At 38.9% G+C, this 13,667-nt stretch overlaps 2 protein-coding genes across 2 annotated transcripts; one reads left to right on the top strand and one right to left on the bottom strand.

Moving 5' to 3' along the window:
• Positions 1-2,346: 2,346 nt before the first annotated feature.
• Positions 2,347-5,921, top strand: LOC142539617 (uncharacterized). The gene has a single exon (XM_075645185.1). The coding sequence runs from the start codon at positions 2,887-2,889 to the stop codon at positions 5,674-5,676; it is 2,790 nt and encodes a 929-aa protein (XP_075501300.1). The 5' UTR covers positions 2,347-2,886; the 3' UTR covers positions 5,677-5,921.
• An 848-nt stretch (positions 5,922-6,769) lies between these two features.
• On the bottom strand, positions 6,770-12,551 carry LOC142539616 (extra-large guanine nucleotide-binding protein 1-like). Its single transcript, XM_075645184.1, has 8 exons — positions 10,868-12,551; positions 10,642-10,779; positions 10,449-10,553; positions 10,125-10,310; positions 8,612-8,792; positions 8,152-8,393; positions 7,740-7,900; positions 6,770-7,547 (listed from the first exon to the last, which is right to left on the bottom strand). The coding sequence occupies exons 1-8, from the start codon at positions 12,161-12,163 to the stop codon at positions 6,968-6,970; spliced, it is 2,889 nt and encodes a 962-aa protein (XP_075501299.1). The 5' UTR covers positions 12,164-12,551; the 3' UTR covers positions 6,770-6,967.
• Positions 12,552-13,667: the final 1,116 nt, after the last annotated feature.

Here is a 13,667-nt window from a genome sequence, read left to right as displayed (position 1 = left end):
TCTTGAACTTACAAATGAAATCAATGGCAGATTCCCCCGGTTTTTGGACCACCCTTGACAATTCCGCTATACTAATCTCAGGTACTCTCCGGAAGAATTGTGTATGGAATTGACGTTCCATATCGTGCCAAGTCATAATAGAGTTTTGAGGTAGTGTTGCATACCATGTGAAAGCAGTACTGGTCAGGGAATTGAGGAACAAACGTAACTTGTAATTAGAAAAGTTCTCCAAATTTGCCAATTTCCCACACTGAATTGTAAACCTGGCCACATGTTCCACGCTGGATTGACCGTCTTCCCCGGAATATAACGTGAAGTCTGGAATGCGGTATCCTTTTGGATAAGGGTTGTCACGATCCACAACATCAGGATACGGTTTATGGAATTCTGGTCGGTTGATTGGCCTCACTCCTGGGCCATACAACTCTTGAATCATATCACGTACCATCTCAAAATCCAACGTTGGAGTTTGTCTTAACTGGTGATGAGGATAGATTGCCCCCCGAGTGTTATTCCCCAAACCTGGCGCTGAATATCCACGCATTCCCCCATCAACGTACATCCCTGGATGTAAGTTAGGAGACATCACAGAGAACATGTTACCAGCCATTTGTTTACTGTTGCTGCAGTTTTGGAATTTCAACCCCAACTCCTCATCCCTTTTGTGCGGAGGAGTGTATCTCCCTTCCCTGGCAGATTCAGGAATTCGTGCTTCCCCCAAGCGGCGACTTTCACCTGCCTGAGAAACTCCTGATCCTTGGTCTTGATCTTTCAGCAGCTTGACGTCATTATCTTGAAGTTTATCACTCTCTGGTATAACCACTTCGCCTTTTGCAGACTTTCTCCATTCCTTCATTTCTGCCACAAATTCCATCATGACAGTAGCGAAAGTTTGAGTCATTTCTTTGAGATCGCTGCGGATATTTTTCTCCATGGCCAACATGAAGTTCGGCGAAGACCCATCACCACCAGAAACAACAATTCCTTCCTTCATAGTCTCTTCCTCGAACTGGTGTACGAGCCTTTCAACCGTTCTTCCTTCTGCATCAGTTTCCTGAAACTCTTCTTGTGAGCGATGACCTTTCCCCAGTGATGGAGGAATTCCTTCACTCTTCTCAGTACGTTTTGGAGGCATTGTGTCCCACTGGGCGTGCCAACTTGTTTGTCACGAAAATTTGCGGGCGTGCCAGGCACGTGTTCGTGCCAAATTTGTGAAATAATCTGACTTCGTTTACCAAGCGTTGCGAATCTCGATTCGACCGTTAGTTATAATTCCTTCGAAATGGCTCCAAACTAAAACGCATAAACTGGGGAAATAAAGAAATTATACAGGAAATCCATAAATAACATCAAACTTAAATGTGTTGTTATGAAATTTGATCAACATTCTTACAAGAAAGTCGGAGGAATACATAAAATTCAAATACTTGACTACTGGAAATCGAAATTAATGAATATAGAATTGATGAAATTATGCAGAAATTATGCTGTAGATTTTTGTGAATTGATTTTGTCGGTCTTTCTTTTTCTGATTATTCCTTCTGCTTTTGTCAACTTCCACGGGGGAGTTTCATCCACATTCCACGATCTCCCCACGATTTTCATGTCGTATAATGGTGCATCGTGCTTTTCCCTGGGCCAACCGCTATTCTCCTGGGTTTTCCTTTGTTGGGCTACTGCTCATGGGCTTCAAAGTGGGCTTCATGGATTATATTTTAGGCACAACAGACATATTTACTAAATTTTTCATAAATTAATTTTTCTGCTCTTTTTTTTACGATGAATATAGTATACATGGATAATAATGTGTTAATATTTATAAAATTATACATAAATTAAATGCGTAAACTCTTTTAAAAAAAACATCTTTTGGTTAAGATGGCCATGTGCAGCCAGCCAGTAATATGATTTGTTTGTTTTGACAATTAACGTTGCAATATACGAAAAATTTGGTGGCTGTCAGTATTATTATTATTATTATTATTATTATTTCCTTTTTTTACAAGAATCTTGAAACAAAGGAGACAAATTGAAAATAATTCAAGAATAAGGTTCGAAATCATATTCCTTATAAATATTAACGAATTTATTACTTAAGAATAAATAAGCACATACTAAACTTCAAATTTCAATAGATAAATAACCAATTTAGCCAATAATATCTAACTAGATAGATGACAAAATTCATGATATATGACCAAATTTATTAACGCAAAAACTTGTGTGAGACGGTCTCACGCGTCGTATTTTGTGAGACGGATCTCTTATTTGGGTTATCAATAAAAAAATATTACTTTTGAAGAATATTACATTGTAATCAATTGAATTTTGTACTTACAAAACAATACTTTGAAGTTTGAAGTCAAGACTTTGAATCCCGAAATCTTCTGGCGGAATCTGCGGAGTTCACCCATTTTATTCTCTGTTACTTGGGCAATGTTCTACTTGTTGTCCTCAACGGAACTATACCTTCCCCTTTTCTTTTGTTACTTGGGCAATGTTCAAATCTTGGGCTTTCTTGATCTGGCCCAGAATTTACTTTTCCCCTTTCTTTGAGTTACGATTAGAATTGGAATTTTCACCCTAATCTCTGGTCTTTGTGTTTGAATGTTGGCCTAAAAGGGATTTCTCCTCTCTTTCCCTCCTTAAGATAGAAGATTTTGATTGTTTAAAGCAAAGTTTTATTCTGGAGGAAGCTTTTCTTTGGCTGGATTTGATTCCTTTTGCCTTTTGGGATGTGGTTCAAAACTGAGACCTTTACAATGGTTTGCTGATAAATGGGCTGAAACCTTGATACAAAAACACGTCTCTTCCCTTTTGTTGCTCTGAGATTGCTAGTTTTCTCTCATTTGTCATCTGTCGAAGGAAGAAATTAAAAAAGCTTTAATGCATCTCTCACTATGGAAGCCAATATCACACTGTGCTGCTTTCATCTTGGACAAGAAGAGCAGAAGAACAGACGATTCTGACACTTCGAACCATGAAATCAAGGCGAATCCATCGGTTTTCAGGAAATTGCAGGAGCACAAGCTGAGGGAGGCTCTTGAAGAAGCATCTGAAGATGGTTCTCTTGTGAAGTCTCAAGATATGGAGGCTGAATCTTTGGCGGCTAACCCCGCTGATAACTTGGGAAGATCACGATCCTTGGCTAGGTTAAACGCCCAGAAAGAATTCCTCCGAGCCACTGCCCTTGCTGCGGAGCGCACATTCGAGGCAGGGGACTCGATCCCACAGCTTAATGAGGCATTCTCCAAATTCCTCACGATGTATCCCAAGTATCAGTCATCAGAGAGGATCGATCGGCTGAGGTTGGACGATTATTCACATCTCTCTGGTGCCGGATCGAAGGTATGCCTAGATTACTGTGGATTTGGATTGCTTTCATTCTTGCAAACTGTCCATTGTTGGGAATCATCTACGTTTATCTTATCTGAGATTACCGCCAATTTGAGCAATCATGCTTTGTATGGGGGAGCTGAGAGAGGCACCATAGAACATGATATAAAGATCAAAATAATGGATTATTTGAACATACCTGAGAGTGAATATGGTCTAGTTTTTACTGAGAGCCGAGGATTGGCCTTTAAATTGCTAGCTGAATCGTACCCTTTTCACACAAACAAGAGGCTGCTGACCATGTTTGATCACGAGAGCCAATCATTAGATTGGATGGCTCAAAGTGCTAGAGAGAAAGGCGCCAAGGTTCAGAGCGCGTGGTTTAAATGGCCCACGCTTAAACTCTGCTCAACTGATCTAAGGAAGCAGATTTCTAACAAAAAGAGGAGAAAGAAAGATTTGGCCACTGGTCTTTTCGTTTTCCCAGTTCAATCTCGAGTCACTGGTGCGAAGTACTCGTATCAGTGGATGGCTCTGGCACAACAGAACAATTGGCATGTTTTGCTTGATGCAGGGGCATTAGGCCCGAAGGATATGGATTCTCTTGGATTGTCTTTGTTCCGGCCGGATTTCATTATCACGTCGTTCTACAGGGTGTTTGGGTATGACCCAACTGGATTTGGGTGCCTTTTAATTAAGAAATCTGTGATGTCAAGCCTTCAAAATCAGTCTGGTCACACAGGTTCTGGTATTGTGAAAATTAACCCTCTCTTTCCTATGTACTTGAGTGATTCAATGGATAATTTCCCTGGATTTGGTGAAGATGAAGAATCGAGTGGGAATGGCGAAGTGGGCTCTCAAACTTGTCCTGGAATGCAATTGCCTGCTTTTTCTGGGGCTTATACTTCCGATCAGGTGAGGGACATTTTTGAGAGTGAGATGGAGCATGATTACAGCTCTGACAAGGATGAGGTGAGTACCATTTTTGAAGAAAGCGAAAGTTTCTCTGTTGGGGAGGTTATGAAAAGCCCGGTTATTAGCGAAGACGAATCATCTGATAACTCATTGTGGATAGATTTGGGTCAAAGTCCTCTAGGTTCTGATTATGCGGGTCATTCGAACAAACAGAAAACCTTGTCTCCGCTACCACCAGCTTGGTTTTTTACCAGGAAGAATAATAACCTGGCATCTCCAAAAACCTCAAAACTATTAAACAGCCCTATGTATGATGAACTGAACTTGGTGCATGATGATGATGCTTGTGTGTTGTCTTTCGATGCTACCATTCGTTCAGTGTCTCAAGAGTTAGATCACGTCAAGGAGATACCTGAAGAACAGTTTATAGAGATGCCCCCTGCTTCAAGAGAATATAGGTCTCCAGATAATCAACGCCTTCAAGCAATAGAACAAGAAACCAACATGGGCTCGAGTTTCAAAAATGTGTCAGCTATCTCCAAAAATCAGGGCACTCGGAATGGCCGATCTTCTGAGATATGTGTTGAAGCAAAGGATAGTGCGATAAGAAGAGAAACGGAAGGTGAATTTAGATTGCTAGAAAGGAGAGAAAGAAGTAGATTTGCTGGTGGAAGATTTTTGGGTATAGAAGAGACTGAGCAACCCGGAAGCAAAGGGAGAAGGGTATCCTTTGGCACAGAAGACAACCACCGTGCTCGTCTTGGCCAGATTCTTGAGCCTGGTGAATCATATGCAACGAGTCTGGATGATGATGACTATATCAGCGATGGGGAATATGATGGGCAAGAATCAGAAAGAAGCCAGCCAGAGATAACTTGCAGGTATCTTGATCACATAAACATGTTGGGGCTAAACAAGACCACTTCTAGGCTACGTTTCTTGATAAATTGGCTTGCAACATCGTTACTGCAGCTAAGACTGCCTAATATGAATGGAGAGGATGGTGCACCACTTGTTCATATCTACGGCCCAAAAATAAAATATGAAAGAGGGGCCGCTGTTGCTTTTAACGTTAGAGACAGAAACAGGGGTCTGGTTAATCCCGAAGTTGTTCAAAAACTGGCCGAGTCACACGGTATTTCATTAGGTGTTGGAATACTCAGTCACATACGGATTCTAGACACTCCCAAACATCGAGGGTCTCTGAGCCTGAATGGTATGACCCTCTGCAAGCCAATGGAAAATGGGAGGCATGATGGTAAGAGCGGATTCATCAGAGTCGAGGTTGTCACTGCTTCACTTGGTTTCTTGACCAATTTTGATGATGTCTATAAGTTGTGGGCTTTTGTTGTCAAATTTCTTGATCCAGCTTTTGTTAAAGAGGGTGTCGTCCTTCCAACCGTTGCAGAAGAGGGAGAAATTTAAACTGGAGTCGACACTAACATGTTTGTCCCTTTCGCCTCCGCTGCCACGAGCAGAAAACAGAGAAATGCTTTGCTTTTTATCATGAGCACACACGGGTGGATTTGTCGGTTCTTGTTTTTTATTTGCTTGGATTTGGAAATTTGTATGGTTTCGTATAATAGTGAGCCTTCAGAAAGAGTTGTTAGCGTAGGCGAATTGTGTTTCTGTAAAAATCATCTTGTTTTGCTTGGTTCTACTATACTTTTACGCATCATTTGCTGCTTATTTGTAAGCCACAAAAAAAATTTATGCACATCTTTCGAAATTTATATCCAGGTTAAATCCTAATTATTGTATTCAATAGAAGGTTAAATCCAGGTTGGTTCAATTCTTACTCAAGTTATTTTTTTATTCTTTTATTTTTTAATTTATATATCAAAATTACAGTGCAATCTTTCACTATTTCTTATAATTATATTTTGATCTTCATTTAAATATAAATTAAATGAATTATTAAAAATATTATATGCATTAGTAATAATTATTATTGAGGTACATTAATAATTTTTGTTTGCCACGTAAAATGTGACACGGGATATGATTATTTAAATGCTATCTGTAGAATTTTTGCATTAGGAGGAACTATTCACAGGAGTCGAAAGAGGATTTGCATTCTATTACAATGATTGTTGTATTTTGTTTTTCATTTCATTTTTTCATATGAATAATTTTTTTACTTTTGATGTTTCCGTGAGAGCTTGCAATCGATGACACAAACATAATTCATCGCTGAGTTGTGTTAATAAATTTAGTGTATTGAAGTTTTGACTTTGTTGTTATTATCATAATTCATTGCTGAGTTGTATTATAAAATTAGTGTATTGAAGTTTTGACTTTGTTGTTATTATTATCATAATTATTAACTACAATTTACCAAGTATAATTAAGAATTACTGCATAGTTTCAACATGTAAATTGAAATATTGGAACTAAAACATTTTAACTGAGTCTGAAAAAACCAGGTTCCTACATCCAGTCCATGGAGTTTTGAACACATTAAGAATTTCATAGGAATGCAAACTTTCGAGTCGAAAAAACAAAATATGATACCTGGTGAAACAAAATTACAATAATTTTCCATTCTCTCTTGAATTTTCACTGAAAATAAGCACCGAATCCCATAGTACAAGAATCAAACATATGTACTGGTTCTTGATTACACAAACTGTGATCAACATTAAACTTCAACGTGCAGTGCTGATTCAGATAAAACAAATGTACACTGGCAAGAAAAAGGTTAATCTTGCTTGATTCAATGAGAGGAACTCGTCTCCATGCTATAAATCGAGTACTCGCTCAGGCCCAAGTTGTATCTCTCTTCATCCCAGTTAAGGATCTCCTTTGCATATTTAAGTGCACAATCTACACTGGTAGGCTCTACGCCTTTCACTTGTGATACATACAATTTTCGACCAGTGAGAGATGAGAAGAGCCTTTTGAACTTTACGGCAATATAATGAAAAGCCAATTGCCCCACTGTTGGGTGATTTGGATTGTTGCTGCTGGAGCGATTACGGCTCATTACAGGTTGAAAATCATCGAACCAATCACATTTACTCAAAGGGACTTGTTCTATCTTTTCCTCGAACAGGTCGAACTTGTTTAAAAGGAGAAGGAAGTCTATCTGATCAAAGGTTGGATGAGTAACCATGCTCTCAAAAAACTTCTTGCTTGACATCATTTTGTTTGCCGACTTTCCTTCACCATCCATTTCAAACAGATCATAGTCATTTAGAGACACGCAGAAAATTACAATTCGGACGTCTTCAAACATTTGAAGCCATTTGCAATTTTCTCCGTATCCTTTTGCCTGTAGTCTGATCAGCTGAAATCTGAATGCCAATTAGGAAAGGATAAAATGTTAGAAAAATGCAAAAGGCCACACAGCTTCAAGTTTACGCTTTACAGTGATCAAGAAACAATGAATCCGGGAATTTGGATGTATAATAATGATAACTGCATATTTTTCCAATGTGTTCATCGACCAAAATATGCACCGGATAAACAAGTTTTTATTAGACTACCTGAGCAAGGAATCAGATAGGCCTCCTGTTTCTGAATCATCGTTTGACGACTCGGGAAAAGAGAAGTCTACACACGAAAGCCCATTGGATGAAGTAACACGTTCGGCATAAAGTATGTCGACATCAGAAGGTTTATAATCCGGTTGCAATATTTCAAAAGCCTGAAGAAACAGAGCAACATAAATAACACAGCACATAAACAATCAACTTCAACAAAGAAGTCAGCCAACAATCAAACCTTATGCATTGACCCGTGTCAAAAAATGTACATGTTGCCAAACAGGCAACACATTCCTTCTGCTATACAGTGAACTTGTTCAAATGGCATCTATAATTCACACAAAAGCATAGATATCCTACAAAAGATTTGTCTCGTTCATGTTAAAACATTTGGTAAAGCTCATCATCTTACCTGCTCTAAAAAATAACTCGCAATACTGGGGAGAGTTTCTAATTCACTTCTCCGCTTGTAAGTTAACTGGAAAGCAGCATTATTCCAGAGTTCCTCAACCAATGGTGCATATTCTCGACTAGCAGCAGGGAATATTGCTTCCAATGTACCAGATGCCATGGTTTTAAGGAGCCAATCGGAAAATGCCTTCAACCGTGGGCAAATGGCATATGGAATCTTTTCATATTTGTCATCAACATGCCCTGCAATAAAATCAAACGTGAAACAAGTAGTGGATCACAGCCTTCAAAAGCTTCCGCTCGAAATAGAAAACAAAGAAAAAATCTAAAAACATTTATGGCATAAAATATGTAAAGATAAACTGATAAAAGACTTCCAGACGTGAAAAAAGTGAAGAAACGAATAAAAAACAACAGACAAGAATCAGTTTAATCAGTAAGATATTTAAATAAACTTTTACCAGAAATAGTTGAACCATCAGAAGACTGATTTTTCCTCAATTCATGTAAACTCTCTTCTTCAAAGCGCTCACGGGCATCAAGGAGTATGCCAATATAACTAAAAACATTGCTCTGAATCACCGATTTAATCTGATCTTGCTCATCCTCCGAAAATGGCACGTCTTTGTAAAGAATTTTAGCCTAATACAACAATTTTTTTAGGAAGTAATAACAGCAATTTTTAACAATACTAACAAGTGCTAGTATCATTGTAAAATAAGAGAGCAAGGAATATATATATTTAAATAAATAAAATTATAAATATATAAATATATATGATTAAATTTAAATATATATTTTAAAAATATATATACATATAAATCCGCAAACTCGCGAGCTACTCGAGCAGACTCATAAAATACTTGAGCTCGAGCTACTCGAACTCGAGCTTTGACCGAGCTCGAGTCGAGCTGCTCACGAGTAGGTCGACTTCCATAGTTGTCAAGGGCGCAAGGCGCACCGAGGTGCACAGGGGCTCTGGAGCCTGAGGCGCAAGGCGAGGCGCGCGCCTTACCGAAGCGAGGCGCGCGCCTTACCGAAGCAAGGCGCACATTTTTTATTTTTTTAAAAAATATATTTATCTTAGAATAATATATTAAAATATGAAATAATTAAGTCACAATGTCACACAAAACAACAAATAATTAATAAGTTCATAATAATAAGTAACACGATTAAAATTCTTCAATCATCCAAATCAAGTTCATCTTCTTCTATCGAATCATTTCGGTCTACATCACCCCATGTCAAATCATCATCCCCAAAGACTAGATTATTTTCTTCATTGTCCAATCCTCCCATCAACCATTCATTGCTATCATCGATATCATCCAATGAAATAGGATCAATTTTGTCGCGCAAATCATATCGACGTTTCAATGCCCTGTTATATTTAATGAAGACTAGATCATTCAAACGCTTCTGCGCCAACCTGTTTCTTCTTTTCGAATGAAGCCGCAAAAATTTTAAAATACATTCATCCTTCGTGAATTGTTCAAGGTTGGGTTGGGCCTTTTACATTTTAAGTTAATATTAAAAAAAAAACAGAGAAGTTGTATTTTCAAAATGCAACTTCTCAGTTACTGAATTTAAAAAAAAAGGCAATCTCAGGCGCGCCTAAGGCGCGCCCGAGAGCCCTTCGCCTTTGTAAATCGTTGCGCCTGGGGAAAGCGCCTGGTGGCGCAGCGAGAGGCGCTCGCCTTTGACAACTATGTCGACTTCGACTCGTTTTCACCCTAACTGAGAGAGATCAAAAGTGGACAAGGTTTGAGACATCGTTTACCAATTAGTAATATGATCAGAAAAAATGTTGCAAAGTACAGTAACTACAACAATGATGATATTACTCCACAAGAACAGCACGTGAGGTAGATTCAACAAAACGAAGCACGCCCTCTGAATAATTTAGACAATCTAAAGTCAATTCATGAGAATTTAAACCCAAAAATATTTGGGAAAAATGTTAAGAGTAACCTGTTTAAGTATGGTACTTGTCCCAGATCCACTATATCCAATCAAAAGAAGTTTCTGAACTGCTTCATGCCCAAGATGGTCTGGGAATGCTCGACTACTCACAGTAGTTACTTGCTCTCCACTAGGATGGGATGCTTTTGCAGGAACAGGGAGAGAAAGTACAGCACAAAGCAGCTTTGTTCCAGCCTGAACAGTAGCAACAAGAAGGAAAAGTAATAAAAAATGACGCCAGATTTTAGAGGCAGGTGGCATAAAAGTTCCTTCTAATTTGGTTATCACATAAGGATCAAGAAGGAAAAACAAAAGATTTGATAGAAATCGAACCTTGCGCCATATATAACCTTTGGTGTTTTTTTGTCCCTCCTCTTGGTATGAACCATCTTCATTCACCCAAAAATGTGGATTTCCAGCACACTGAACTCCTGCTAACTACATTATTCCAAACCATGAAAAAAATCAATAAATTATGTCATGCAAATAGAAATCAAATATTTGGTGGATGAACCCAAAAGACAACCTTCAACATCCGCAGCTCCACGTTAGTAATCTCCCGACCATTAATATAGATTTGTGTATCCCCATTGCTAGCATCTGCCTTAATTGAACCCCCAACATTCAGATGAGGGCTAATTATTTGTGAAGGCTTCTTTCCTTCCTGACAAGGTCAGAAGTTCATCAACTTAACGGTGGCTACTAAAATAAAAGGCAAAAAAATCTAAAATATAGAATTCAATCGCATTCACCTTTCCCCAAAGACCCGATTCTTTGTCGTACCAATATTTTCCTGGTTTCAGCTTCTTAGGTGGATTGGAGCAGCTTTGTAATGCGATCAGCTCCTCGTGATAAAGGGGACGGCCGTTCACAGAAATATACTCTGGGGGTAATTGATTCACATCACACAATTTTTCGGCCTTCATGATTTGCCGAACCTCCAGATCATTAAGCAATCGCTTGAGCATTCTTGAGCACTTTCCCAAATTGCCTCTTTTTGATTCGTAAATGGGGAATCCAATGCAACCCACACACTTTCTACCCTCCGGCATGGAGCCCATTGCCCTAAGAACACAATTAATGCAATACTTCGCATCACAAACGATACATACTTCCTTTTCCGTAAATCTATTTCCTTTTAAGCACCGGTAACATGCTCCTTTCTTCACCTTAATAGCAGGTTCTTTCTTTTCTCTAACCACCTCAGGTCCAGAATTGCTGAACTCATTAGCATTTCCATCATCTGGCTCGATAAATGTCACTAAATGGTCTTGTCTCAGATCAGAGCAACATTCATTATTCCCATCTCCAAATTTACGAGAAGACACTCTAGAAGATGGATAATCCACACTCAAGACCGAGTCATTTGATGCCCAATCCAGTCGATTATACCCATTCAAATCTAAGCTCTCGTTAAAACCATTAGGCACCCTAACATCAAGAAAGCTCCCAGAAAACTCAGTGGATTTCTCAAACCTATCTGAAGCACCTAATGCGCCTGAACTTCCAACTACACCCATCAACTCGGAGGAATTATCTCGACTAGCAGATGAATACCCCTGCTCAATCAATTCATTGGCTCCAAAATCAGTATTACGACACTCCAAATCACTAAAATCCCCGGACAAAGCACAATCACCACTATCCCGACAATTGACAAGTTCAGCATCTTCAAATACATTATTAACAGAGATCGGCGACACAGTAGCATCAGACTCTAACCCTAATTCTTTACTGTAAGAGCCCTCACTAACCTCATTGTTCCGTGGCTCAAACGCAATAACTGAAGTCGGGGAAACGGTCAATAACTCAGTGGAGGAGCTCAATCTAAAATCCTTGGATAATTTCTTGTTAAAATCAGCTGCTGATATAGGTTGAACAATGGGCAACAACAACTTATCTGAGTATGGAAGCGGCGAAACGACGGCAGCCACCGGGATCCTGTCCACATTGATGGGTACCGCCCGCGGCAGCTCACGGGTTATCGGCGGGCCGTCGTATTCCATTGCAAATGAATACTCCATCCCTTCTCTCACCTCCACAGGCATGTCTTCCTTTCCAATCGACAAAACCCAATCCAATCTTGACAACTCAAAACCCACCTCGCATATACACAAATACAACGAAAATCACAATCCTATGGTCCCGAGAAAGCAATTTTGCAACCAAAACGGAGAAGAAAGAATATCAAGAGAAGAGTTAGGAAGAAAACACAATAGTGGGGAAGTACATGGGGTGGAAGAAAAAAAGTATTGGGAAAAGGGAGAAAGTGGGCACTGTTTAGGAGTTTGGCATCTTGTGTTTCCTTTATCTATGGGCTTATTGTATTCATTCGCAAGTTTTTCAAATTTTTGGCAAAAGAGAACCCCAAATCCTGTGTGCCATCGATGACGTTAGGGTTGGGGCGGCGACATCGGCTAGTTGCCATGTGAGGGGGTCAATTGACTACTTCACTTCAGCAGGATAATTACTTTTTTATATTTGATGTTAGGATCGTATCATGATCTGAGCTTCAACTCGAACTATTTTCCTTTATTTTTTTTGTTAAGATTGTATTAGATAAAATTATATCACTAAATATAATATAAATATAAACATCTGAGAGGTCCAACTTGTTATAATTTAGATCCGAGATCGAATATCGATCTAAGTTTTAACAGGTTGAAACAGATAGGAGGCATTCCAAATTTTTACAAGTCAAGACATGAGACATAGTGAACCCAACTCATATCCAACACATTTTCATCCTTAGCATGAACATATATAACATTATAAAAAAATAAAAATAAATAACTAACACCCTTTGCTAACTCGTGCAATCAACGACAAAATCTTTAGTAAGCAAACTCGGTTCCTTAAGCTTTGTCCCTTCTCGACTAGACGAAGGAGATATGAATTACATTCAGACGGATAAAGGTTTGATCGTGTTTTTTCTCGGATCGTAGGCGAAAATTGAGGAATGCATCATTCATTGATGGATTGTTTATAAAAAAGAAAACGTTGCCCAACTAGTCGCAGATCTGGATAGAATCTCGCTCATAAAAGAATAGGACGCGCTACGACGGCTTAAGCAATTGATTGGATCGGCGCTTAAACTTATCTTGCACAATTTTTCATTCAAATAGTCGATGCTTGTATATAATAGAGGCGTCAGGATGAGGTACTCCAGCATAGTTTTTTATATATTATAATACTCAAACAAATATTTAAAGCTTTATTTATTGTCTTCCAATATTGGTCCGTACAGACTTGGAAATTTAGTCCATATATTTGACCAATAATGTAAGAAAGCTGAAGTAGAAGAGTGTACTCGATCAACCAAGTGGCACTTGAAAATTGATGGACAAAGTTTAATAAAAGTTGGAGCAAATGAAGACTTTAGAGACGAAAAGAGCAAACTGAACTATATAATTTTTTGAAAGTCTTTGGTTCATTATCTCTCAAGAGGTCTCCACGGAAGCATTGCCCGTGCAAATCTTGGCCGAAAGTTGTTATTCCCCCCGATACTCAAAATCAGAATCAGCCTTCCGGTGCATCGGCGCTGGGCAACGC

Source organism: Primulina tabacum, chromosome 3 (genome assembly GCF_025594145.1).
Source record: "Primulina tabacum isolate GXHZ01 chromosome 3, ASM2559414v2, whole genome shotgun sequence".
NCBI classification, from domain to species: domain Eukaryota; kingdom Viridiplantae; phylum Streptophyta; class Magnoliopsida; order Lamiales; family Gesneriaceae; genus Primulina; species Primulina tabacum.
This window is presented reverse-complemented; position numbering and strand designations above follow the sequence as displayed.

Bases quoted from the DNA above. Each gene is read 5' to 3' on its own strand.
- LOC142539617 (XM_075645185.1), top strand. From the start codon at position 2,887: ATGCATCTCTCACTATGGAAGCCAATATCACACTGTGCTGCTTTCATC.
- LOC142539616 (XM_075645184.1), bottom strand. From the start codon at position 12,163: ATGCCTGTGGAGGTGAGAGAAGGGATGGAGTATTCATTTGCAATGGAA. The intron at 10,554-10,641 runs GTTGTCTTTTGG...GGAATAATGTAG, and splicing joins TGGAGCTGCGGATGTTGAAG to TTAGCAGGAGTTCAGTGTGC. The intron at 10,311-10,448 runs GTTCGATTTCTA...GCTACTGTTCAG, and splicing joins AAGGTTATATATGGCGCAAG to GCTGGAACAAAGCTGCTTTG.